The 26,344-nt window shown below is 38.0% G+C and overlaps 1 protein-coding gene across 1 annotated transcript; it reads left to right on the forward strand.

Moving 5' to 3' along the window:
• The first annotated feature begins 1,878 nt into the window (after positions 1-1,878).
• Positions 1,879-25,915, forward strand: LOC146167080 (uncharacterized). Its single transcript, XM_083396145.1, has 20 exons — positions 1,879-2,018; positions 2,199-2,321; positions 2,695-2,786; positions 2,878-3,035; positions 3,121-3,205; positions 3,709-3,800; positions 7,144-7,180; positions 7,806-7,938; positions 8,576-8,682; positions 9,253-9,400; positions 9,894-9,972; positions 11,319-11,382; positions 11,895-11,966; positions 12,586-12,642; positions 14,746-14,820; positions 15,549-15,628; positions 18,430-18,913; positions 19,402-19,479; positions 19,682-19,756; positions 23,192-25,915. The coding sequence occupies exons 1-20, from the start codon at positions 1,978-1,980 to the stop codon at positions 23,350-23,352; spliced, it is 2,241 nt and encodes a 746-aa protein (XP_083252271.1). The 5' UTR covers positions 1,879-1,977; the 3' UTR covers positions 23,353-25,915.
• Positions 25,916-26,344: the final 429 nt, after the last annotated feature.

Raw genomic sequence — 26,344 nt, forward strand, 5'->3', positions numbered from 1 at the left:
ACGCGGCAATTTTGTTTAGCAATTTACATAATAAATATTTAGAGTTTTCCACTTTTTTAAATATGAATTTTTAAAAGAATTATAAGAAAAATGATCAGAACTGGTGCTGTCGCCGAAAAGTCATTTTGACTTATGTTCCATCCTGAAAACTCTACTAATAATTTATATATGTTGTAAGTATAAAACAAAATGCTAAATGACAAAATATAGGAAGGTTTCAGTATCCTCGAAGGGTCATTTCAAAGGTGATTCCTATAAAAAGAGGATGTATCGTAGCCCTATTTTATAGTGTGCATTTTTATGGTAATTATGTACTTAAGAGAGATTTGTCTCAAGGATTTTTTTAACTTTGTCATGAGTAAATATTATAAAGCAATGCATAATCTGTGAGCCTTATTAAAAAGTATAACATCAGACAAAAATTACAAAGCGCAATTTAAAAGTTATGCAGCTTTGTTATAAAAATAACTTCCAAGTTTGAATTAGGCGCTCAATGAAGTACTCCGAGTCAAAAATAAAAAAGAGAGTGTATTCTAATCCACACAAATATCTTCTTGAGTAGGAAACTGCACGGATCTCTATACAAGCTCATATATAGAGGTCACTGAAAATACCAAACAGATTTTCCACTAGCAGAGATAGAGAGTAGAAAACGTGACTTGAATATTGCAATAAACAAGTTTTCATGAGTAGCCTAAAATATAAAATTTTTCTATAATGCCGTAAACGAGCAGCTGTCAATGAAAAATACTGCAAAATCTTAAAGAAGGTGCCAATATTAGTGGCAATATTAATTCAAAACAGTCTTTTTTACACTGATCTCCCTCCAAAATGTGAAACTTTCCCATCGCAACATACTATTGATATTTATAGATGGCGGCTGTGGTATGAACAAGTGATAACATATTCATAATAAATATCTTTCAATTGCAATTTTCGAAAAAAATAAAACGTTTGCTTAAGTAACTTCTCAAACTACCCTAAACCCAGCACTGTCCATTAGTCCGTATGTATAGTTTTTACTTAGTACTTTTTTAAAAGAATTGGCAATTCAAATATTTTCAAGAACAATTTAGTTTTAGATTGCATCATTTTTATTTCGTCATTTATTTGGCTCAGTCCTCTTTGCTTTGGCTGCAGCAGAACAGAAAACCTGTGAAGCGGAGAAATAAATGAGAGACAGAAAGAAAAAGAGAGTGGACATCAAAATAAGAGAGAAACGAGAGAAAAAAGCATTTTTTTCTGGAAAGGTCAGGTAAGATCTTTTCACCAAATGTGTTGTTGAAATTGGATAGGTTCGCCGTCTGGAGAAAAGTGCCGAGGCTTGCTGAAACCGGCGTTACTGTGGACGTTTCGTTAAAATGTAGTCACATGTCATTTCCAAACCCCTGGATTAATATGCTCAAAAGTACTTTGTTGTTTTCATGTGCGCCGGAAGAAATGTAATATGAGACTACAGTTTCTAGACAACGGCAGGAATCTTAAGGTTTCAGGTGTGCACAATGTAAGAAAACCCGTGTAAAATAATTGGAAACTTTATCGGATATTGATTTTGTATCAGCACTGGCAGCCGATTGTTTATGCAGCTTGCAAAGTTCTAGAAATTCCTGGACAAATGTCAGGACTTCTACAAGCTATTATTCTTCCAAGGTTTTGTTTTTTAACCTAAAAAAGGGACTAGATCTGTGCAGTTTAAAGTTAGGTAATGCTTAAAGTTGATTTACACAATTTTCTGTTTGTTTTTTTATCAAGGCTGATAAACCTAACTCACAAAACCTTAGGCAAGTCTTCCAAATGTGAAGGATCAACATTGCAGGCTGCAATGAATAAGAATTCAAACAAATAGACAGACAAAACTTTTCTTAAATTTTATTAATTGCAATATGCATGCTGAACTGTTTTGCAGATATGTGATGTGAACCCAAACAGTTTCGTTAAAATTCTTTGTGTGTGAAAGCTTACCAACTACAAGGAAGTATGTTGTGCATGTTTGACGAGAAGCCAACAAATGTCAAAAAGTAAGTTGCCTTTTCTGAACTTTCAAAGCTCTATAATGATGTTAATCCGCACATATTGTTTTGCCGACTTCCTAACTTAAAAGAAATATTATATTAGCTGTCTTTTTTTGAAAATTTTAAAAAATTTGAAATAATGTTTGAAATTTTAAACGGTTCTCAACTATAATTTTGTTAAAACAGGCAAATTAGAAGGGAGAAGAGCAGAAATGCAGCCAGGCACCGCAGGAACAAGGAGTCGAAAATGTTCGATGAGATCACGGACATGCTCCCAATGCCACACGACCTTGTCAGCAACCTTGACCGGTAATTTTTTTAATGGCCATCGAAAGTGCATGTTTTTGTATCATGAATAAGATTTTTTAGTGTATTACAGTCTTTTGTATGTATGTAAGACTTGTTTATGTCACATTAGGTGCCTTTTGTTTAAAAAACAGTTGCTATAAATTTCTGCATTTTGTTCTCCACCGCTGGCACATATTTTTGTAATAATCCAGTGCGTTTTCTCTTAAAATGTAGTGGCAAATATGACAATTGTTAAATATTTTTGTAGTTTTTTTTTTCATTAAAACACAACCCAATCCCCCAAAACAGAATTGCAACTTTTGTACTGTGCATTTTCTCCAACATAATAAATTCCCTGTTCATATGTTAATCCTTCACCCTTTCTTTCTTCCAGTTCATCCATTATGCGACTGGTAAACAGCTTTATCCGACTGAGACAAAGTTTAATCAGGGATCCAGCAAATCCTTACACACTAGATAAAGAAGGTGGGTTCTACTGGTTCTTGAATTTTGAGCTAATTCAACCACCAGTTTCAAGGATTTTACAAAAGTAAATTTTAAAACTTTTTAATTTTAGATTTAACTGTGAAGCAAGAGGTTCTAGCTGACAACTCACACTTAGTGGCCAGCGACGATTTCGTCAACGCTTTGAACGGCTTTCTTTTTGTTTTATCCTCGGACTTTGATATACTCTTTGTGTCGGAAAATGTGAAAGCCTATCTGGGCCTCTCCAAGGTAAATTTAGGCCAGTGACTTCGTAGGTGTTTAGCTCAACATTTATAGCAACATTGCTTCATGATTTGTATTGAACTCTTTTCAGTTTGATCTTGTCGGCCAAAGCGTTCTTTCATTTGTCCACGAGGGAGATCATGATGAAGTGAGGGAGTGCTTCAACGATACAAAGGGTGAGATTACGTTTTGGTAATGTCAAGTTATTATTTCTGTGTGTCAATCATAGCATAAACATACACTAAAAATATAGTGTGTCACTGTGTAATACGCTGGTTTTACCCTCTCTAAAGACATTATAATTTTTTTTTTGAGATTAGAATATAATACTTAATCAAAGCTTAAAACCAGGCGTTCTTAAGCTAGGGACGCTTTCAAAAGTGCAGCTTGAAAGGGTTATCAAGGGGACATAGGGACTTCCTGTGAAAGCCTGATTAGCAACAGTTTGTTTTTAATTTCTTGTGTGCTGTTGATACAAATTGAAAAACCTTGACGCTGTATAATGCAGGTCATATCGAATTAACAGTAATAGTGAAATCACACAGGCTTTGTGGCCATGAAACATATCGTTTAAAGGACAGGCCGCGAGTTTCAATAAACAGTATCAAAGGGGGTGCCAAGCAAAAAGTTGAGAAATCTGTGATTTTAACTGATTTTTTACCACTTTTATCCTTGGCAGAGATCCAGTCGCGACGGTCGTTCTTTCTGCGCATGAAAAGCACGCTGACGGTCAGCGGAAAGAGCATCAACCTTAAATCCGCCGCCTACAAGGTAAGACGATCCCATTCGGACATGGCCTTCCGTGCGTTCATTCATAAATGAAAGCAATCCTATTTGGGCTTGCGACACATGAAACTTAACTGTCGTCATTGCGCTGTACATTGTTTTGAAAAACCGATTGTCCATAGACTGCTGTTTCTCGAGCTTTTAAATCCCTGAAGAAGCTTCTAGAGTCTGTGATTAGAATGTTTGTATAAGTAGGGACTTGAAATGTCATTCTTCTACACTACTTTGAAATTTTTAAGTATGGGAGCGCTGCTACTAACATGACTATCATTCCTTCCTAATTGCTAAGATTTTGCCTTATTTTAGCTGCTGTGTCGTCTTGTTTATTCTAAATGTCACGATCTTTTTTGCATTTGCCGTTTGCTTTTCAAGCACCTTAGTTTAAATCAGTTATGATAGGGTTGTATAACTGTATTAAGCGTTTTGCAATACCACATTTAAATTTTTTAAAGTTGGTTTTGGGGGTTGATAGCTTGTCCTTATTTTGATTAAATGGCTGGCTATTCAGCCACCATCGCGATTTAAGGTGAGAATGAAATCCTTTGGCGATTTTGACTTGGTGCTGACTGACAGTTACAAGCGATTACTGTGGCTGCTGTTCGACTAGTTCGAGCGGCCATTGCCCGTCGAATTAGCTGCACGTACGCACCTCTCATTTATTTTCTCTTTAAACTCTGCGCCTTCTCTCATACGTCACTGCTCCGAGTAGGAAAGTAAGAAAAAACGAGCGAGAGAGAGAGAAAGACAGAGAAATGGAGCCGTGTAATTTTAGATGTAGCCAGTAGCTGGGAGCATTCACGTCGTGGTGATTCCCCTCCGTGTCAGGCCACCTCTCTATCTCTCCATGCCATCGCCGAACGCTGCAATGCAATTAGGATTTAGGCCGGTGTTTGTCCTGTTTTGAGCTTTCCTTGAATCAATCCGGCTTGGCCCGTCAGAGCGGCGGTGTGCGTTTATCTCTTTTAACCTGTCCGGGAGTCTTTCGTTTCGCATTTTTTTTCTTACCGGCATGACTGCGCGTTAAGCGTGGTTTTGGAATAGTCGCAAACTTTAGCGCAAAGCCGCAATTCAAAAGCTGCTGTTTTTGTCGTTAAAGACTTCCGCACAACAATCACTATTAAGGCGGTAATCAATGGGCTGTCCGTTTTGCGTTGCCCGAAGTGTGCTGTTTCTAACCCGCGTTCGCAATCGTGGTAAAAACCGAAATTACGCAGTTGTTTGTTGTTTGCTACTAAGGGATCTGAAAACCTTGATTAGCAAGACATTACCTAATGGTTTTAGTGACAAATTTTTATTGTATTTTGCTTTGTATCACTTGTTTACTGTTCATCGTAACTTGTGTAAAAAAAATTTTTTTTTCTGAAATTAGCATTTAAGGTCGTAATATTTTAACTACTCTTTATTCTGTTGCTCTTATCGAAAGGACCCTTCAGCTTAAATTCTTTTTTTTTACAAGAAAGCAAGTTGCAAAAAAAATATAATAATGAGTTGCATTTAAATAACATTTGGATTTTAAATTGTTTAAGACTTGCAAGTAGTAATAAAAGATATCATAGCAATTAAGTCAAACGTAAAATTTACTTTGTGGATATTACCCATTGTTCAACCACGGTTCTACGTCTTTTTCCAATATCGGACATTTTTTAATCCGTTTTAAGAAGTCATCAAAGATACTATATCAATTTTGTCTAAAATTTTCTTCTGTGACACGTAAAATTTAACTTTTAAAGTATCCTCACACTTAATAAACAAACCATTGCTCTAGATTGTTGTCACAGTCTGATTTGGTATCAGTTCGCCATCAATCGTCTATGGTTTTCGTTTTAAGTGGTAATCAGAGAACATTATATTATAAACGTTGTTCAAATTATCTTTTTATAACATGTAAAAAATTGTTTTTCGGGTATACCTAATGTGTAAAAAAACACATGAGTTTTGCATGTGTGTTAATTGCTTAAATACCAAGTCGTCATTTTAGTTATTCGCCTTTAGTCCGACGACAGGTCGCAGACGTTCGTCCCATAGCGCCCGCCGTCTTTGCAAATTGCGCAACCGCCAGGCGCAAGTCGAAAGGAATTTTGTTTTGACGCCGCCGCTGTGGCCCAAGTGGGACACGAAGCCGGACATTCCGACCCGGTGCCTACGTCATTCGTTACCCCTGGGTACAGAAGGCCAGATGTGGGCGGGGTCGCCCGTGGCGCGCTCACCATTGGTCAATTCCGCTAATATGCTGAGCATATTCATAGCACTCGTGTTTACGCCGCGCGGGTTTCCGAGATTTTGCTTTGGTAAATTTATAATGCCGAGGCTAAAAACTCAATTTAGTTTTTGACGCCGTATTGTATTACACTTGTGGTTAACGCTTTTTTGTATTTTGCGTAAGCGTTGAAGTCGAAGTTTTAAAAGTGGTTTATTGCATAAATCGTATTCCACCAAAGCAATTAAGACGAATAGCTTAAAACAAATTATTTTATATTTTTTCTTTAAATAACAAGTTTTGCGACGATTAGCACATTCGTGATTTACAGTACATTTTTTAACGATTTGCGTTGGGTTGCAAATTTTTCTGAGTAAAAGTGGTTTCAATAATATTTTAATATTTGCATTTTAGGGCCAAATATATAAATTTAAGTTATGGTTTTACTTCCCCACAAAAAATGCTATTTGCGATACATGGTGAAAAGGTACGACTGACCCATATTTTTGTAAAATTCACTGCCATTACAAACAATGTTTTTTTTATCTTAACCAATCCCAATCTTTGCATATCGTTAAATGGGCGCATTGACATTAAGTTTTATCTCCAGGCTATGCCATGGTTAGCTGCGCCAACCGTTATAGCTCATTGCCAGCACGATTGCTGAAAAACAACCAGCTTAAAAGTGTATTTGCGTTCGACATCACAGCGTCCATCTGCAAAATATTGTTTTCGATTTTGGACGATGCGAGCAAACCGGTGATAAAACGAGAATCTTCGAGAATGGAAAGAGAACGGATCCTATTTCTCTTTTATGATTTTCTCTTTCTATTCCAACCCTCTCTCTTCTAAACTGTTTCTCCCTTTCTCTTTGTTTTCTCTCTCTCACCTCCCTTTCTCTCTTTCCCTTTCTCCTCTCTCGCTCGTGTTTGTCGCCGCCTGAAGGGCTTTGACCGTTGCCCAAATAAACACTTCGCTGACGCTTAACACCGCCTCTGGCGTTTTTAAGAACACCAAACCCTACCTGCTGTGATCACGCCATTATGCCCTGTTAATCTCTAGCGATATTTTCAATCAAATTTACGGTCGATCGGCTGACTTTTCTAACCTTTTGTGTTTTTGTTTCTTTAGGTGCTGCAGTGCACCGGTTTTCGGGAGAATGCAAAAGGTGGGCAAACGATCTTTGTGTTAGTTTTAATCGCCTATTGTTTTCGATTTTATGCTGTCTGAATTTAATTGATTGAAAAATTCATTCATGCGTGTTGATATTAACAGGATTAGGCCTGGGGTGTACATACAATGTAAGGCAATGGTCTTCATGTAAATGTGTTACAATTACAATAAAGCCATAAAAACGAGGAGGTTTATTGCTTTGGTAACAATCAGGGATGCAACACACAAAAAATACCATTTTAATCTGTATAACTTTAACTAAATATATTAACGTGTTTGTTCTAAGAGGATTGAAAATGAATAATAGCCATTTTCATGATTTTAAATCTAACCATGTACTATTCTTGCTTGGTGAACAATGAATGGCTGGTGTTTTTAGTTTGATTTAAATTTTATGCAATCAGAAATTTTTGTTTAACTTTTATCAGCCTATTTAACTAACTACCTTCAACCAATAAGAAAATTTGGGATTTAGAAGGGCACAAACTCTTTTATATTAAAGGATTTCAATTGTTTTGTAGATTACTTTTTTTAAAGTATTCAATATTTGATTGTACATTGATATCTGATACTGTGATCTAACCAGTCGTCAGTTGATTTAATCTATTTAAACTTTTTAGGCAACGATGGCGGCTTGTTTGTTGTCCAAGCAGAACCCATTCCCCACCCCTCTAACATTGAGCATTTCATGGACAGCAAAACCTTTCTCACTCAGCACACTCCTGACATGAAGTTCTCCTACTGCGATCAAAGGTATGTGGCCTACTTAAAAAAATGAGTTTTATTATTGCTTTTTTTCAGTTTTTAATGTTTAAAACTTTTTCAGTTTTAAATACATAACTCTAAAGAATTACAGCCATCTGATAAAATGCCTAGTATTTTTGATGATTTCATTTATTTTTGAATATATCTTTATGTTGCCATTTGCTTGTTTGCCGTGTGGCGAAATTAATTCACAGTATTGCGACAAATGAACCTCAACTGATTGTCCTTTACTTATTATTTGTTCAGTAAGCCACCTTTGCCTGTTTAATTTGTACAGCTGTAATTGTGTAATGGCATTCAACACAATGTAGATTTTAAGCAAGCTAGGATAATTTAGCAGATTGCCTTGCCCTTCTGGATCCTTCCTTCCTTTCTTTGAAGTGCAGCCGTGAACTGTGCGACAGTCATTCAAATTCTATCGGCAGCTTGCCTTATGCCAAAAAATCCCCGCCAATCTGTTCTGACCGTGACATGCCATGAAGTGAATAAGTTCCCCTCTCATATCTCACGAGATCGATTACCCAGCTTAATTTGCCAAAATACAAAAGCTGTATGTGGCTATAATAGTATACTATTCTGCATAAATAAGAGCATGGATTCAAAAGATTCTGTTGTGTTGTTTTAGCATAACCGAACTTCTCGGCTATCATGAGAGCGACATGCTGGGCAAGTCCTTCTATGAGTACTGTCATGTCCTGGACATCAAACCAATTGAAGATTTTTTCCATAAATGTAAGTTCTCTCGTCAAGTTTTGTGATGTAGTAATTAGGCTTGTAGTATGATTATAACGTATATCGTGGAATTAACATCTCTAAGCACATACAGTTGAACAGATTTCTTAAGGGCAGTGGCTGCCAACCTTTTAGTTCACAGACCTTGTTAAGCAATTGTCATGCTTATAGACCTTTAATTTATTTATAATCACCCTAGCCATAAATAAAGTATATCTACTTACTTCAAATGTAATTTGTAGTCGAACAATATGCTCAAAACATACAATATGGCTTTTCATTTGAAATAATGCGAGTTTTCAGTATGATCGTGGACCTTCTGGAAAAGTTTTGTTGGTCGAAACGATCATGATTTGGAACCACTGCTTTAGCATAAAGGAACGGAACTATAATATCCTCAACAGATTATTTTACCTATTTAGATTTAAGTATTTCGGTCTATTTATTTTCCTACTGAAGCCAAAACCCTAAACAGTCTACCATCACTGTACTACTTTTTACTCTTCAATAGAATTCATACTTCAATGAAATTATCCTTTTTAGAATTTTTTTGTTTTTTATGTGAAACAGTGTATCGGATCAACCAAATCGAAACCACGCAGTATCGCTTCCTGGCCAAAACCGGGGGATACCATTGGGTGGTGACGCAGGCCACCGTCATACCGTGTCCCAAGAAACAGAAACCGCAATGTATTGTGTGCGTTCACTTCGTCCTGAGGTAGGCCGTCCTTGCCGTTGACAGTTCGTTGAACAGTGTTTTCACTTCTTTGTGCTGTAAAGTCTTGGCGATACTGTAGTCAGCTGTGTTGGCATTACATTAACGACTGTAGTTTTCTGGGTAAAAACTAAATGTTTAAATTTCCATTGTTTTATTGAGTGGACCTTGAACATTTTGCGTACTTTCATTTATTAGTGTTGTGGAATTTGATCCTAACCATAGTCAAACGATTAAGTTTGAAATTCCCTGTTCTGCCCATATCTTTATAAACTCTGCGTTTCTCTTCTTTTGCAACGCCAAATTCGTTCAAAAGCTATAAAGTCAATTTCCCATGCTGCCTCTGAAACTCAAAGCTAGATAAATTACCCGAATTACAGCATGCTGTGCGGGTTTATATTTTGTTTACGCGGATGCTGTTGTAAATGTTGTTGATCTGTTGGCCCGTGTAGTTCGCCTAAATCTTGTTAACGTGTTATTCTTCCTGTATTCGCAGCGAACCAGTTCTTCCACACAACGTGTTCTCTGTGGACCAACAGAACTGCACCGGCCTCATGTCATACGTGGACGAAAAGGTGCGTTCGCTTTTTATGTCAAGCTAATAGAACATGATTCAAACACACAGATTGTGGCGTTTAGCAGGCTTGCCACAAAGTTTTTGAATAATGAAAATCCTTGGATTTTTTAACAAAGCGTTGTGTTTTGCAATTTTTTGGCATTGTAAATATTTGTAGACTTTTCTGTCCTAATCAAAGTCAGTATTTTTATAAGATGGCAGGAGAAATGTGAACAGTATTTCTATTGTTTTATGTTTAACGTATGTGTTTAGAAAGTCGTTGTAAAACAAACTGTGTGTTACAGTGTTTGCCATGGCATTTATAAATACTCCCGTGTTTTCGATCTTATATTCGAAGCACGTCGATAAATCCAATTTTAGGTCTTTGAACAGCCATAAATTTTCTTTGAAACTGCTTTAAACGCCTTTGAATGTCTTTCATAAAAACGTGTGGCAACCTCGTTAAGTCAGGTATATATGACAGCTCAAACTCGTGGTTGGTAAATAGTTGACCAAGCTTGAGTTGTTTGCCAAGGGTAAACGCTCAAATTTCCTGAGCTCGTTTCCCAATCAACTTGCCTTTGACGATCGATAATCACTGACTGTCGGTTGTAGATCACTTTAAGAACTCACAAGCAGTGTAACATAATGAACAAAAGCGAACGGATTGTACAATCGAGAGCAATATAGGATTCCCCTGTCCATAGTTCACTAACTGTCATAAGCTCTTTGTTGAGTTTTAATTATTAGTTCCATATATTTTTTTAGCATTTTGTTAGATGGTCACGGTCTGTTTCACTGAATCCGGCACTCAATTTTTGTATTTTTAACCGTACTATTTTTGTTCCACTTGACTATAACGCCTTTCGTACGTTTTAACCGTAAAAGTGGGAGGGGATCTACTATTATTGTGAGTGAAAACAAATAAATTTTATGCCAAAAGGTCTACATGCCCGAGGGCTAAAGCATTTGCCTGGACACTAAAGGTCAAAAGTATTGTTTGACGTCTGTAGTAGAAATCCACCAAAACGATCTATAAATTACCTTATTCCACCAAATTCGTTTGTATTTTGTAACACTCTGAAATGCTAGCTACTTAAAGAAACATAAATCTAAGGAATTCTTATAGACAGTTTTAAGAGAAAACAGCATGCTTTTAAACATCCTACATTGTAACACCGAATTTATTTGTATTTTGCAACACCTTTAAATGTTAGTTATTTAAAAAACTAGAGGTCTGAGGAATTCATAAAGTTTTAAGAAAGAGAAAACGACACGATTGAAACGTTGGTTACATTTTGACACCGCATTCTGTCGGTCCTATGGTTTTGTTTCCCTTTCAACAGGCTGAACTTGTTGTTGCAGGAAAAGGCAGAAGTGGAAAAAGCTTATTTGGAAAACAGCCTCAGCGAAATCGCACCGTCGCGGCGTAAGTACCGATTTTCGTACCAAGTCCGTTTTAAAACGGCCCCCTGAAAAGCTTTAATATATTAATTGAACTGCTCAAAAAACGAGCATCGACCGCGATGTTGACAGCCTTATCGTTTGGGCAAACGTCGATAAAAATGATTCCATTGTTCGTTAAAATGAAGTGGACGAATCCGTATCAGTGCACAAACGCTTCGTGTGCCGTTGTCAACCCTCGCTCTTAATGAAGCTGTCCCGCTATATAAGGCCTTTGTGTTCCCACCGGAATTAACCATTAACCAGCAGTTCGAGCTACGATTTCTTTAAAAGCATAACCTTGAGCGTTGGACGCTGCCCCTAAGGCAGACACAACACCCTTTTATAAGCTTACGACAACCGAGGACTTTGAAATTGACAAGGAACTGCATAACACACCGGCTTCTGTTTATATTGAACAACATTGATAAACGTAACCCATTATTAGCTTTGCTGGTCAACTTTGGCTTACTAACGGTCTTTCTTTTGTTTAAACAGCAATGGAGGATCCAGTCTACAACGAATGTCGCGTTGTGCCGCTCGAATTTTCAGATCTGGACGACAATGATGGTAAGTTAGTAACAGTTGTTATAACACTGTGCTACAGAATCTATATTCGAATTCACCGCCGTAATTGTGAATATGTCCAACCAGACTTGGACAACTAGATTTATTTTAGCTTTTCAAAATTAAATCATTTCATTTTTTTCCAAACTAGATTAGAATTATAATTAGATCATTTTAAGTTTTCTCATATTAGATTAGAATTAGAATTACCAAATTCGTATAAAAAACGAATTAGAACTAGAATTACATTTATTATTCACAATGAATTTAATTTAAATCGCATTATTTTCATAAGAATCTGAATGCTAAGTATTCCTGTTCTGATGTTATTCCTTTTAGCATAGCCTATATGCTTTTCAAAAATTACACACAAGTCGTTCAGACCAAAGAGTTTTAGTTCAAATTCTTTGTTTCGACTGAGATACTAAAAATGCTGTGGGACAAAGTAGAATTTTTTTGGTTAAATCCGAATTAGAACTAGAATATCGCACATATGGAATTCTCAAATAAGATTAGAATTAGAATTAGACGCATTTTTCTCTTATGCATTGAACTAGAAAACTAGAATTATTTAGTTGTCCCAAGTCTGTGTCCAACTTAAAAAACTTCCTTTCTTTTTTAGGTTTGATCGAATGCAAGATCGTTCCGCTTCAGTTCACCGACATGGACGAGAGTGACGGTAAGAGAATATTCGAGAAAATTAACTCGCTTTGCGTGTTACGTCACGCCACGTCATTTTTTTATGACGTAATCGTTTACGTGGCTCGCGAGAAGGAGCGTGCGATAATTGCTATTAAACTCATAAGGCAATTGCCACTGTAAATTGTATAGTTGACCCACAAGTCTATAATAAATATTCATTAAAAACCATACAAATGTACAACACACGGTCAATTTCCAGTAGAGTCGGCTCATCTGACTTAAATATTCATCAAAAAGAATAAAGTGTGTAAATCACAGTCATAAGGCAATTACCAATGTAGTGTGCCAGCCAGGTTAAACAATCAGCACAAAAAATACGGTAAAAAAAAGTATATTATATCTGTTGAAACGTGTAACTTTTGGGTATAACGCAATTTGAATTGGTCGATCAGACTAAATGTTCATCAAAATTTTTTTTAAAGTGTAAATCATGGAAGGCAATTACAAATTACACTGAATTCGCCGCACCTGGTTACTTAAAAATCAATAAACCCCCAATAAAACAAATCAAAAACACGTATAGACCATACCATTGTTATAATTATAAAGCAATCGCATTGGATTTCGGCACCAGGTCTGTCTTAAATATCAATCGATTACAACACTCGTGTGGTATAATAATATAGACCGTCGTTTCTTAGCGAAAGGCAGCTAGCCTTTTCAGTCTTCACCCTAAATGAGCTTGTGTCTAATTGGGTCAGTTCAGCTGGTGTATGTATGACGTACCCAAACAATCAAGCAATTCAAATTTTCCATTTGATATATACACAACCGACAAATGGTTATATTGTTTATCATAAAAAAACAAAAGACTAGCACCATAAAAGTAAAGTAAGTTGAATGTTAAGGCACCACGTGGCCAATGACCTTGTACAGCAGTGTTTTTTCAACCTTTTTTTCGCGGCCAACCAAATACTAAGCGTTAAGTCCAACAGCAAAGCTTTGGCGACCCTTTTCTCCAGACTAAAAGTTTGTAATAGAAGATAAAGGCGAATAGCACGAATTAATACGACTGTAAAAAATATGTCCGCTGTCTTCCTATTTCTCCCACAGTTTTTCAGATTTTTGCGCATCTTGCTCAGAACCTTTTGTATAAGGACAAAACATAAGACTTAGAGCATAAATAAATTCTCACAGTTTTTATCAAATTCTTTGATATTCTTGTTAATAACGAATGTTAACAAATCGAACCATGTGAACCATTGCAGTCGGCGACCCAACCAAATTGGTGGGTTGAGAAACACTGTTGTACAGCAAGTCAATTACTATACGCAGTTAACTTTGTTACCCGTAAAATGACGCACCAAAAGACTACAGCGCAGTAAAACAACCTGATAACTTCAAAGAGAAAACACAAGTGTAGCGTGCTGCTATATCTGGCTCTACATTAGTCCGCTCATTCTTTTTGGCAAATAAATTGTTGGCGTAAATTTTGGCCGCAAGGTAACTGACTTCCTGTTGACCTTGCGGATCGATCTGGAATAATCGATCTGAATTTCATTTCGGCAAATTTGGCGCCCGAAGAGACTCCTTATTTCCATTGTAAACGGATCAGGCGCGTCAAAAGAAGAACCCAATACGCCTATCAGCCCTTCATAAATTGACATTTCATTTAAAATTTGATGCCGTTACCGTCTGTGGGTGCAGAAACGTGTTTTAATTTATTCCCTTTTTTATAAGGGGTGATGGGTTCTATATCAGTATTCCTTCAAAAAAAAATTTAATCCAGGGCAATTTTTTTAATATGCTAGCCGAGTTAGCAGAGGCTTAAACTGAATTGCCAACCTAGTTGAGAGTAAGAAAAGTATGTCATTTTATGGAATTATATCACCAAACACGTTTAATTCACACTACTTCTTGTTTTGTGTTTTTCCAATAGCAATGCACTTGACCAGGTTTATTGCTGAATCTAAATAGATTCTGCAAATGCCAAATAAGCATTTTATTACTGCTTTTATATGATTTGTTGATTATTATCAGCGCATTGCGCACCTTAGATGGGACACTGTTGGTTACCTTTACCTTGTCCAATATTGATGTTAATGCCGTTTAGCATCTAACCATAAACTGTGCTTCGTAGATTTTCTGTCCGAGGATTTGTTTAACAACGCCCCGTGCATCGGAGATCCATGGATGGTGCCTCTGCCCGAGAAAGGTGATTTTTTAATATGTTAAGCTGTTTTTTTTATGTTTTTGCCTATACCCTTAAAAAACAAATTTAATGGTTCAAACCGGTGTGCAACTTTTTTTTAAATTGTGGACTTTTTAATTTATTCTGCGATGGGTAATTGGGTACGTAAAGCTTTGCAGTTCTTTCCTTTATTATTTAGATACTTTGGTTGACATGTCATAGAAATAAATTTCATTATTATTTTAGGTCAACGCATTTCGTGAAACGACTCGTTGTATTTACACATCATTTATCTTTATTTAAAATATTCAACTTTCATTGCGTATTGTAACGCTTATTTGACCTATTGGTGCATCCTTATTATTGTTTGGATGGGTCTTTCTATTGAGAAATGCAAATTGGATAAAAATACTCTTACTTTCAACAAACGCAATCATTAACAATGAAACGTCTGCAATAGGGGCTGCCTATCTTTTGTTACCATGCCGCATTTTTTTTCTCTTTTTGGGATGCGCCACGCTAAAAATTGTTGCTATATTTACATTAGAACAAATAAATCGGGTATTATTATTTTTACAACTGGGCACCCCCCTTTTTCTGTTTTTACTTGCAGTATAGCGAGCCGCTTGTAAACGTAACCGTACAATGTGCCACATGTTGTCCTCCATCTTCTATAGATTGCTGCGCACGTCTTCTGCGATCAGTAATTACACGCTCATTGTCAGCTTTTATTTTTATTCTTAAACACACAGAACGGCTTGAAGACCTGTTTGACGTTGGACTAGACAGCGAAAACAATCAGCATGGAGCCGAAGTCGCCAGTCGTCTTGAGGTAAGAAAACGCCTATAAATATCTTTGTTTGTGTTCGTTGAAATGATTGTCGGGGTTCGGTTGACCTCCTTTTGCCCAAATCCTCTAAATGTCGGCGTGTGGCAGCTATTTTTCGAAATCGACTTGCCCTTTTGGCCCGCTGTGCAGGCGGTTTTATAAACAGCGTTTTTGTGTTATACCGGAACTACACCCCCTCCTCACACAATCACTATCTTTTAAAGGCGCTTGCAAGACCCGAAATGCTAGCTGTTTCACGGTATGCCGATGCCGTGCATTTAGTGTTTCTTTATGGCCTTTTGTCCTGTACGTGCGCGGCCTGGAAACGTGGTGGAACTAACAGGGATGTCGCGTTTTGCCGGACCATCTGCCCTGAATCCAATTTTTTATTCGTGCTTAGTCTTTGGCTGTTTCATTGGAGTGCGATTAGTCGTTATCTGTTTCATTATATGCCTTACTTTAATAGAGTTTCTAACCTTGTTGCCTCTTATTATGGCCTAAGCCCAGTTGTGGTTAAACAATCTCTATGTTTGGCAGTAAGTAACCCCCAATCCGTATTTTTACTGGCACTTCTTCCATTACTGACCTTTTTTAAATAATCATGGTTTTTACTTGTATCCGGCCAGCTTCCACGGTATTTCATAATTTATTGGTCCCTAGTTTTGATCCGCGATTCAGTGAAGTGATTACACAAACAGGGTCACTGTTCATTTCACGCAACAACAGCCCCGCCATTTTTTATCAGTAATCACAGACTTGGTTCTTTATTTCTATTAAGATATACCTCGCTTCATTTGGGATTCAAACCTTTTTCCCCCGAGACCCAGCAAGTGGTTAGCTTAACTGGGATCTTTGCGTTGCGGAAGTAACCGCCCCTTTCCACCCCTGATTTGGGTCACGATTCTCTTAGACGCCCGTGCCCCTACTCTTTCCTGTTTATTCTAGAAACTTTCCCGCGTTAGTTACTAATCGTGTTAGTTTGCTTAACGTGCTTCCCGGGGAATTTAATGCAAGGTGGACGTGCAACTTTCTATGAGTTTTTTTTTCGCAGAGATTGATGTACGGTGGCTATTCCGGCATATTGTTTTACTTTTTTTTTCATTTTTTGCGCAACGCTGCAAAAAGGCCGCGTTGGCCATGAGTTTATATTTTTGTTTGGCTTTAGTGATCGGCCGTTTTGCAGCGGCCTGCAAGACCTAGAACGTTGCAAAATTTCCTTTATCTTAAAGTCAATGCTACAACGGCATATACGCTAAAGATCTTTGTCACACTGACCCCTTTTATTTTAATACGTCGGTTTCCAACCAGGGGCCCGTAAATGTGTTCTAGCTTTTAGGTGTTCCGCGAGTGCACTGGAAATTTTGCTAAATTTTTTTTAAAACTCAAAATCTCTATGTTCAAGCATGCTCTTTTAATTGGACCAAAATCTAGCATTTAACGTTTTCTAAAATTTATAAATGCAAATTTCGTTTTGCAAAATTGTAGTATAGGTCCTTAAAAAGAAATATCAGTCGCGATTATTTTTTGTAAGTGGAACCAAAAGGTTGGGAACCATGGTTTTGAACCTGACGCGACCCGGATAATACACTTTGAAAACGTTTCGCATACGTGACTACAACGCAATCTTTCAGGCACAATTGGGCGCCGGTTTTTTAAATTGGCGTGAAAAAATCCTAAGCCAAGCAAAGTTGCAAAAATGTTTAGCGAACAGCAAGCAGTGCAAGTAGCTTTTCCTTTCGTGACGCAAATCCGGCAGGGCATCATTGCAGGATTGCCCCAATACTTTAAATATTTAAAAAACTTTGAAATGTTTAAAGTATTGATTTGCGTATTAAAATGTCTTAATGTGTTCCAGAAATCTTCTTTGATTTTGAACCTAAGTTGGTGTTCAGAAAGTGTTGTTAAAAAAAAACGATTAAAAATAAGTGTGTTGACCATGGCATTTACACTGTGTTGTTTTCGAATTAAATTTTAAAAAAACGTTGAGCGCTCCAATCTTAGATCTTAAAAACCTAAAAATTTTCTCTTATAAAGTCTTTTGAGTGACAAATTTTTTGGGTGAAGTTAGGTGGGAACCATGCACTGGTTCGCGTCCAGGCAACCTCTGCTTACCCACGCCAGCCAATCGCGTCACGCCACGTCACCAGTTTTTCATTTAAGTCATTGGCGGTCGTTGTCTTACTCACCTGTTTGTCGAGGCCTGTGCTTTCTGCTTTCGGTTGCTTATCGAAAAAAGCGCAAGCGTAATGGGTTTTGGAAAATAAAGCGTAATATTGTGTTCAAAGTTGAAAGATGTGCGGCTGCTTTTCAAAAACATTTCCCAAATTCGTGAATTAAAATTTTTTTAAAATTCAGTTATGTCTGGTATGTTTTTGCATAACTTTATTTAAGAAACAAATTTTAAGAGGCAAAGTTCTCTATATTGTTTTTTATGGGCCACGGGGTCGATGGAAGTATAAGAAGAACCATTGAACATTGGGAACCGCTGAATTGGACAATGTACGCGATCTTGAAATCAGATGGCACTGTTTAACGATAAATTGTTTTAAAATCTTTTTCCAGGTTTAGAATTTAACTAATACGGCTACCAACAAAGCCTTAGTTCAGGACTCTATAATCTATAGTGTATTTTATTACAAGTCGTACGTTTTTCCGCCCAAAGTTTTTGCAAAGTTGCATTATCGCGGAATTTCCCGGCAACCACGATCACGTCGGCACGTCATCGAATCAAGCCCTCCACCCCTTCCTGTTTGGCCACAAGTTTTAAAGCGATTAATAAACAGAGCGCGCGTGACTTTTTGCAGGGCCAACAGCAACAAGGCGGAAAACGCATGGGAAGAATGTGCGTTGACTCGCCACCTTCCGTACACCTACAACAGCCGCAAATAGCGAGCAAGACCCAACAGCCACTACAGCAGCTGCCGTTGAACTCTGAGCACTTCCGAAGCAATCCGTCCAGCCCTGGCGACAGTGCCTACTGCGGCAGCCCCCCTGGGGTCCTCGACGATCCCCTAGGGGCCTCAATTGGGGCTCCCAGGTCCCTGGCGCGCGATCTCGGCCGTCACCAGCGCTACCAGCAGGTTTCTCTGCGCGGCGACGAATTCGGGGAGCATTTGGCCAACCTCAAGCGCGGCTACGTCACGTCTTACCAGGCGCCGGAGCCGGGCCAGAGCTGCGCGCGCAAGCGGAACGTGGCTCCCCCGCCCCCCGAATCCCCGCACCTGGCCAAGCGACGCTGCTTCGAGCGAAACGCTCGCGCCGCCCTTGATCCGGACCCGCAGAAGCGAGGTACGTGTGTTTTTTTGCTATGTGGTAAGCCAACTTTATAAAACGAAAGCCTCCAAGACGGGACTTTTCGGACGCAAAGGCAAAAGCAATAATTAACGCTTGTCGAACCAAATACAACCATGTACAACATGCGCATAGATTCACTGTCTTCTCATTATGTTGAAAATCAATAAAGACATATTTAAACGTCCGAAATGGTACCTACCTTTATTTGGGCATTGATATATTCCAGACACGCCAAATCCCAAATTTACAGAAGCTGTTAGCTAAAAAAAAATGTTTCAAATGACTGAACAAAAACCAACGCCAGAGATGCGATTTTCATTTGGGAATTTCCTTTAATCTTAATTTGAATAGGCTTTAGTCACATGGGCGGGATTTACCACTCATCTATACTCGCGATTAAATTAATCATTTACTTATTTAGTCCTACCTTGCTTGTGATGCGTTTTTAAAAGCGAATTCATGTTAACTTCTATTTCGTAAAGGGGCCTTTCAAGATCAAAGACCCCTGCATCAGATGGTTAATGTTCTACTGCAACCTGGAAACGGTTACGGATACCAACGTAAGTTATAAGCATAATTTGGGTAAAAACGTCCTCTCTTTTAAAAAATGAATAAACCATGCAAAACTCGATATTTCTTTGTGATAGCAGGGTTCAAACCTTAAAAAAAATATAGCTTTGGTTTAAAATAGGTCTTTAAAGGTATTTTTTTTTTTGCGTTCTTCCACCTATTTTAACGAGCTGCCTTATATTTTATTCGCAGAAGACCAGAGAGACAACAGCGAAGGCGACTACCTACTCAGGTCGTTATTGCAACCGGAACTGAACACGCAGAATGGTAAGCTTTACTTTTTTTAATTTTAGTTCTACTTAAGCGTAAAAGTGAACAACAAGGATAGCAACAAGGAAAAATATTTTTTGTTGACCTTATAACGTTTGTGTGAACGATATATCGTTTTATACAATGCAATAGTTTTAGAAAAATCGAAACAAACTGCTTGAAATGTTACGCAGGGTAGCCATAAAGACTTTTGCATTTGAATATCTCTGATTGTGTTATCATTAATTGAAGATTTGAATAGTCTATAAGGTTTAGCAAAAAATTGAATTTATTTATAAAATTGTGGTGAGTCCGCACTTAATTAAAATCGAAGTAATAAATTTTATAATCATATCGTGGTTCGCATTACAAGTCGAGCGTGGGCTATATGTTGTACAGGCCTATCCTAGGGTATTTCAATAATCACGTTTTTCCATTTCGAATTTGTTTCTACATAAATAATATAGTAATGATGCTTTTAGAAGCGAAATATATTTATCGTGTAACATCCAAACAAACTGATGTTCGGCTTGCTAAGTTTTGCACTTAGTTCAATATTTATCAAATTATCATTGATGTGCGATCAGAATCGTTTTGTTTTTTAACATTCGGATTTTTTTGGAAATTTTTTCGATTTAGTTTTGCTTTTTTCGATTGTATCTTAAACTTTCCTTCGTCAGCGTGACTTTGCAAGTGTTCGCTGAGAACTAGAAATTAGTGCGCCTTCAGGGCCCGTTAGCTTGAAATGGGAATTTTATCGTGGTCTTCCGCATCTTCCAGTGATATCATTTATAAGCTATCTGAATAAGGAAAATCCAGGCCACCTAATTATCGTCGTTTCGAATGGCACGACTTGGAATTTTTTTTACAAACAATTGCCCTTCGGCAAAACTGTCGGCCGTGTCGGTCATTGCGCAACCAGGTCGCGAACCCCAGCATAAGAAACACTGGTGCATGCCAAAACAAAACCCCTTTTATAAGTGCACGGTACTTCAACCTTCTGAACTAAATAGCCTACAAAATTAACAAAAACGCCTAAAACTTTTGTTATGTGAATACTTTTCATATCCTTAGCTATAGTCTGATATAATCATTACTCGCCTTGTGTTTGGGATCCAGGCCGTTTTTTGGGGGTTTCCAAATACTAAAAAACGTATTTTGTGTATGTGTACCTTGCCCCTGTGAACTGAGGTACTCTTGCCACATATTAGCCGAAGTGTTCCTGCGATCAATTGCTTTCTCGAAGCTATTTCTGCTATGGTTGCGAAAAGACGATTATGGTGTAAATTTATCCCAAATCTTAAGTGGCAAGGGTCTTTTTAATAGGTCTGCGGTTAGTCGTTTTACGTATTTTCTCACTGCAACCTTACCTTATGTGGTGGTTGTAAGTGTTAGGTTGACCTGCCATCGGTTCATTTTACATTGTGGTTGTCTATTACTTGGGGCTACGTTTGACCTTCTGTCAGTTCACATTCTGTTGTCTTACCGATTTAGGCTTAACTCACAATTATTTTAGATCAAAACGAAATCCCCTTATGAAGGAATAAAAACAGCAATGTTTTTTTGTTTATTATTGCTTTTTGGGTTTCTTTCGTGTGCTTCTTTAAACACGTTAAAACAAACTTTAACGCTTTTTGCTAGCAAACAAAATTCGTGGGCATGCCTAATGAACAATGTAGAAATTACTTTTCATCGCGTTATATTTAAGATTTAACATACAAGTTAAATTATTTCCATCATATTTATGTATTCATGTCAATCATGAATCATGACAAACATAATGTGATTCACGAATGGGTTTTGTAGGAGGTACGTACTTCATAATAGAGACCAAGCCATGAAACTTCAACAAAAGACTATTTCATCGGCGACAGTTTCGTTTTGACACCGTCTTGTTTTTTCAACAAATGTCTGTCGTTTTTGGCGATTTTTGCTTACGCAGTAACGACGCAACCAGTGTGCAACAAATACCTGTCTTTTTTAATTTTTGCTTATTCGCAAGACGGCATTTAAGCCATTGGCGCAAAACACCTATCTATCAGCGTGAAAATAAACTTACTTGGCACAAACTGCGTTCCATTACCTACCAAAAATACCCGTTGTTTTTTGTGCTTTTTTGCTCAAAAACAAAAAGCGAACAGCATTTGGGCAAAAATGTCAGACGAGTTCAGCAATCGATAAACGATAGGAGCCAAGGGTGGCGCCTTAGCTGCTCCCAGTGCCTTGTTTGCTTCTTAAACGGCGACCGCGACCTTTTCTCTCGTGTATTTTTCCGTCGTTTCCTAGGCTTCCCAGCATTGTGCTTCTGTAGAGGCGCCTATAGGCTAACTACTGCCGCGATTAGGCTGGACTACTAGATCATTGTTATAGATGTATTATTCGACGAATTAGAACAAAATATCTTTCTAATTTATTACAAGAAATAATTGAGTTCTAACTTAACTTTCCATTTGAACGAAAAGGCTTTTTCAACTGGTTTTTGTAGACTTTTAATCCGAACTTGGTTCCAGCCATGTTAGTAAATCGTACGGCGCCCAATCGTGACATATCATTCTGTGACATAACTACAGAAAGGAAATAAAATGCGATTTCGTGTAAAATTTATTTTAATTAATTAAATGTAATTCTAGTTGGGAATTCAGTGATATTGCGGGTAATTGTAATTCAAGTCTATTTTGACGAAATATAAAGACTCGTAATTTCGATTCTTGTCTCACCTTAACGATCTTAGGAAAAAATCCAGTTGTCCAAATACAGGCTGCCGCAGAAAAAAAGGCCGCGTCACCGCCAGACAGACAAACATCGATTGCTTACTGTTGCGTAATCCGCTTTCGTTGAATGCACACACCTGACCTTTGGCCGCTTTCTTGGGCCGTTTTGCGCACTAACGGCCAGCCGGCCCTCTTTTCGACCAGTCTTTTGTCGTTTCTGTCGGGGGCCGACCCTGATTAAACATAGCGATACCGATTAGGAGAAAATAGGACAGGATCCTTATAGAGGACGAAAAATAGTGCAAACAGGATACAGGACGCTTTTTAAGGGGACCAGAAAATTTGGCCCATTTTATCATTTTCGTTCGTTAAAAATATCCACTAACCTAAAAATGGTCTAACTAACCTAATCGTCCTAAAATGCTAAATTATAGTATTCTACTGCTACGCCGCGTTGGTCATGTTTCATTTAAACTTTTTTTTCAATCAAAAAAGCACTGGAGTAAGTTTGCGCCAAGTTTTCATGAAACATGAGGTAATAAAGTAAAAAACTGTGAGGTCTTGCTTATTTCAATCTTGAAATCGCCGATTTGTTTGCAACAACTATCTATTTCCACACCACTGGTCGTATTTTACTCGTTAATCATTTGCTGGCTAGTTTTCGGTTCCCAACTCTATATTTGTGTTATTTCCACCGACCCCCAAGTCGATCGAGCTCAAACCCGAACTTTTCCTCTCGCAGATTCGTCAGTGTTGAAACTGCACCACCCCTCGGCAGTGGGCAACAACCTACTACCCGAACTGTCGCTCCAGGACTGCGAAGTCAACGCGCCCCTGCTCATCGGGGCTTTCCCCCTGGGGCCCGACTGTCTGCACGCCCTCGACGAGGGGGGCGCCCTCTAGCTCCACCTCCCCCCCAACGGCACCCAGCTGTGACGACATAAACGGACCCCGGGACACGGCCTCCTTTTCCACGGCAATGCTTGGCCTGTTTGCAGCGCTCCCAAAGTCCAGAGTTTTTCAATTCTTGCCGCAGCGATGGCGTTAAACCAATGGAATATTCCGACCGCTAAATCTCACGACGGCGAACGACGATTCTGATAAGTTGCCTGTGCACCGCGACCCTCGTAAGCTTCAAAGTTTGAGCTTGCCGAGAGTTTTACAGAGTAACCATTAGCGACGGTGCTTTTAAATCGGTTGAACCCAATTCCCATCATTAAGGTTTAAAACAGGGGTTCTTAAACTTTTTGTAACGCTGACTTCCTAAAAAACAATTTTTGGTTCGCGAGAACCAGGGTCGGCATGAGATTTTAGTGATGTTGTTATTAACAAGTTACAGTACCTTAATAATCGTGCTGTTTTCAGTCCGAAAAATGTAAAACTGAAATGAACTCTAATTACATTTAAATATAGACAGCAAGAAAACAATGCCTGAATGGTTCCTCCAGACTACCTTGTAGATCTCTCTCTCTCTCGCTTTTTCGACCATGCACTCGCATACGTCCCGCTCCTTACATTTACCCGAAATTCAACGGCAGCCCATTTGTTGTTTTTTGCGTTCGTTTCTGTTTTTATCTTACGCGCTTTATCCCACCGTTTTATGAAGCGTTGCTTTTTAACTTTCACGCTTGTTTTACCGATTTTTTTTTAAACGCCGAACATCGCAGAAAGGCGTTTCGACCAAATTGCGTCGATTTACTGTACAGTGTACAGTGTGCGTTGAACCCTCTCGCAAGTCGCAACTAGGGATGTCCTATACTTCTTTATTATATTCCGAAGCGTTACCCGATATTTTGGGTAAAAAGTACCGCTTACATCATATTTATAACTGTGGTCATATGAGCAAAAAGAAAATAATAGTTTTTTGTCATTGTTAAAGCACATGCTTCAGCTAGGAAGCCTGTTTAACGATTTTTAAAGTTTAATTTTTTGAGAAATTCAACTTTCAGAGTGCAAAAGCCTACCTTGAACGCTAAACGTGACTAAACGCATAATTTCAATCGGGATCATTTGATATCCAATACCGATACATCGGGCATCCTTACTCGCAACTAACATTTTTTTGGCTATCTGCCATCCAACCACCCTTTGGCGCCACCTAGCCGTGGCTTGCTTGATCATCCTGAAAGACAAAACATTGCACTTCGTCTATCTTATCCGCCCCGCTCTGTTCCCTTGCTTTTCGTCAATCATGTTTCTATCCCCACTCGATATAAATATGCTTTTCGAAAGCTTTCCCGATGGTTCCCCTTCCACTGCGCCTGTCCGTCAAAAATATTGTCCCTTTTACGTTTCAATCCCAAGGTGTGAAAGAATTTTATAGATCTACAATTGTACAGTGTTTTGCCACGAAACTACCCTTGACGCTCGCTTGCATAGCCGTGTAAAGCACTCGTCTCGCCTGCGAAGCCTATCCGAGCTTTGTGCTGAAATCGTGCAGTGTTGTTTCGTTTCCAAAGTTCACCTTTACGTTTTGCTGACGCTTTGCACCGTTCACTTAAAACGCCGCCCATGCTTTTACACCAAAACTTCGAATGAATTTCGAACGCTTGCTAATCCAGGATTGCTACAAAAGTCTATGAATATGAAAGTCATAGAAGTGATTTGCGTTTTGAAAAGTGTTTGAAAACCTTGTCATTTTTTGTTTTTGAATTTTTTTTTTGAAATTTTTTTTTTAAGTTTTGAAATTTTTATGTCCAGCTAAAATTATGTGCTTAGAAAGTTGTTGCGAAAACAATTTTTTTAACTTGATGTTGTTTTGTTGACTATTGCATTTATACTGTGTTGTTTTTGAAAAATATTCAAACAAACGTTAAATTTAACGTTTTTGAGAATCTATTAATTTTTTTTGAACAGCTTCATAAAATTTTGTGGCAATCCTGTAATGAGGCCCGTCGCTTAAAATGCCCGCTCAGTTCGTGATATAAAAGAAGTGTTTTTCAAACATGGAGTCAAAACCTACCAGTCGTTTTTTTATTTTCTGCGGCATTTTGATTTTTTTCTTTTCGTTTGTTCAATGGAACGCAATACTTATATTTTGCTTATTGGACTTGAAAATTAGGATATTGAACTTTAAATGTAAAAATTATGCTTACTACTTCTTCTAAGTCGCGCTTTTTGAGCAAGAAGAGAAATAGCGCTATCAACGTTGCTTACGTCAATAGGAAAAACAATTAACACTAGACGAAATCCAAAATTTAATTCCGGTGTGTATCGCTTGCAGAATTTACTGTTTGCCGCGTCGCCGTTTTAAACTCGCCATCTTGTATAAAAAAAAAAACTGTTTCGACGTCGTACCTACAGCAGCAGTGTAAAGAGCCGAAGAAATTGCGATATCCTACCTGAAAGACGCGCCTTTGCTGTTCTTGTGCTTCTTCTTTCACTCTTTGTTTTGCAAGGCGAGTTAACGAGCGGTATTGCATTTCGCGCTGGTCTCGACACCTGTAAATAAAATAAAATCTGGTGAAACCAACCCATTGTGATGAAGACGAACCTTGTATGTGAATTAACCTTCGTAAAGTTGTACACCAACTAAAAATACCTTTAATAATACACTTAGTTTGTTGGAAAGAATATAGATAAAGAAATATAATTACCAGAGGAGCTTTTTTCTGAATAATATTATGCCTGGTATCAACAGTTTATATACACTTGGTACCCCTAAAAGTCTTTAAAATTAGTTAACTGGCAAGTATTCTTCTGCTTACAAAGCAATGCTGAGAAAGTTAACCAAAGGTGATATTTGAACTTGCGACCTCGACATTCCGAAACGCAAGCTCGCTTCTGTAAGCGTGAACTTTTATATGACCCAGGGTTCAGTACGAAACATTGATACAAGGTTAGTAAAGATTTCGTTCATGATGATGACAACATTGGCCTGTTTACAAGCGGGTTA

The sequence above is a fragment of the Ascidiella aspersa genome, chromosome 1, assembly GCF_963924565.1.
Source record: "Ascidiella aspersa chromosome 1, kaAscAspe10.2, whole genome shotgun sequence".
Lineage (NCBI taxonomy): Eukaryota > Metazoa > Chordata > Ascidiacea > Phlebobranchia > Ascidiidae > Ascidiella > Ascidiella aspersa.

Excerpts from the sequence above, each read along its gene's own strand:
- LOC146167080 (XM_083396145.1), top strand. The coding sequence starts at position 1,978 with ATGTTGTGCATGTTTGACGAGAAGCCAACAAATGTCAAAAA. Across the intron at positions 3,206-3,708 it reads GTGCTTCAACGATACAAAGG|AGATCCAGTCGCGACGGTCG; the intron begins GTGAGATTACGT and ends TATCCTTGGCAG. Across the intron at positions 18,914-19,401 it reads TCCGGACCCGCAGAAGCGAG|GGGCCTTTCAAGATCAAAGA; the intron begins GTACGTGTGTTT and ends TATTTCGTAAAG.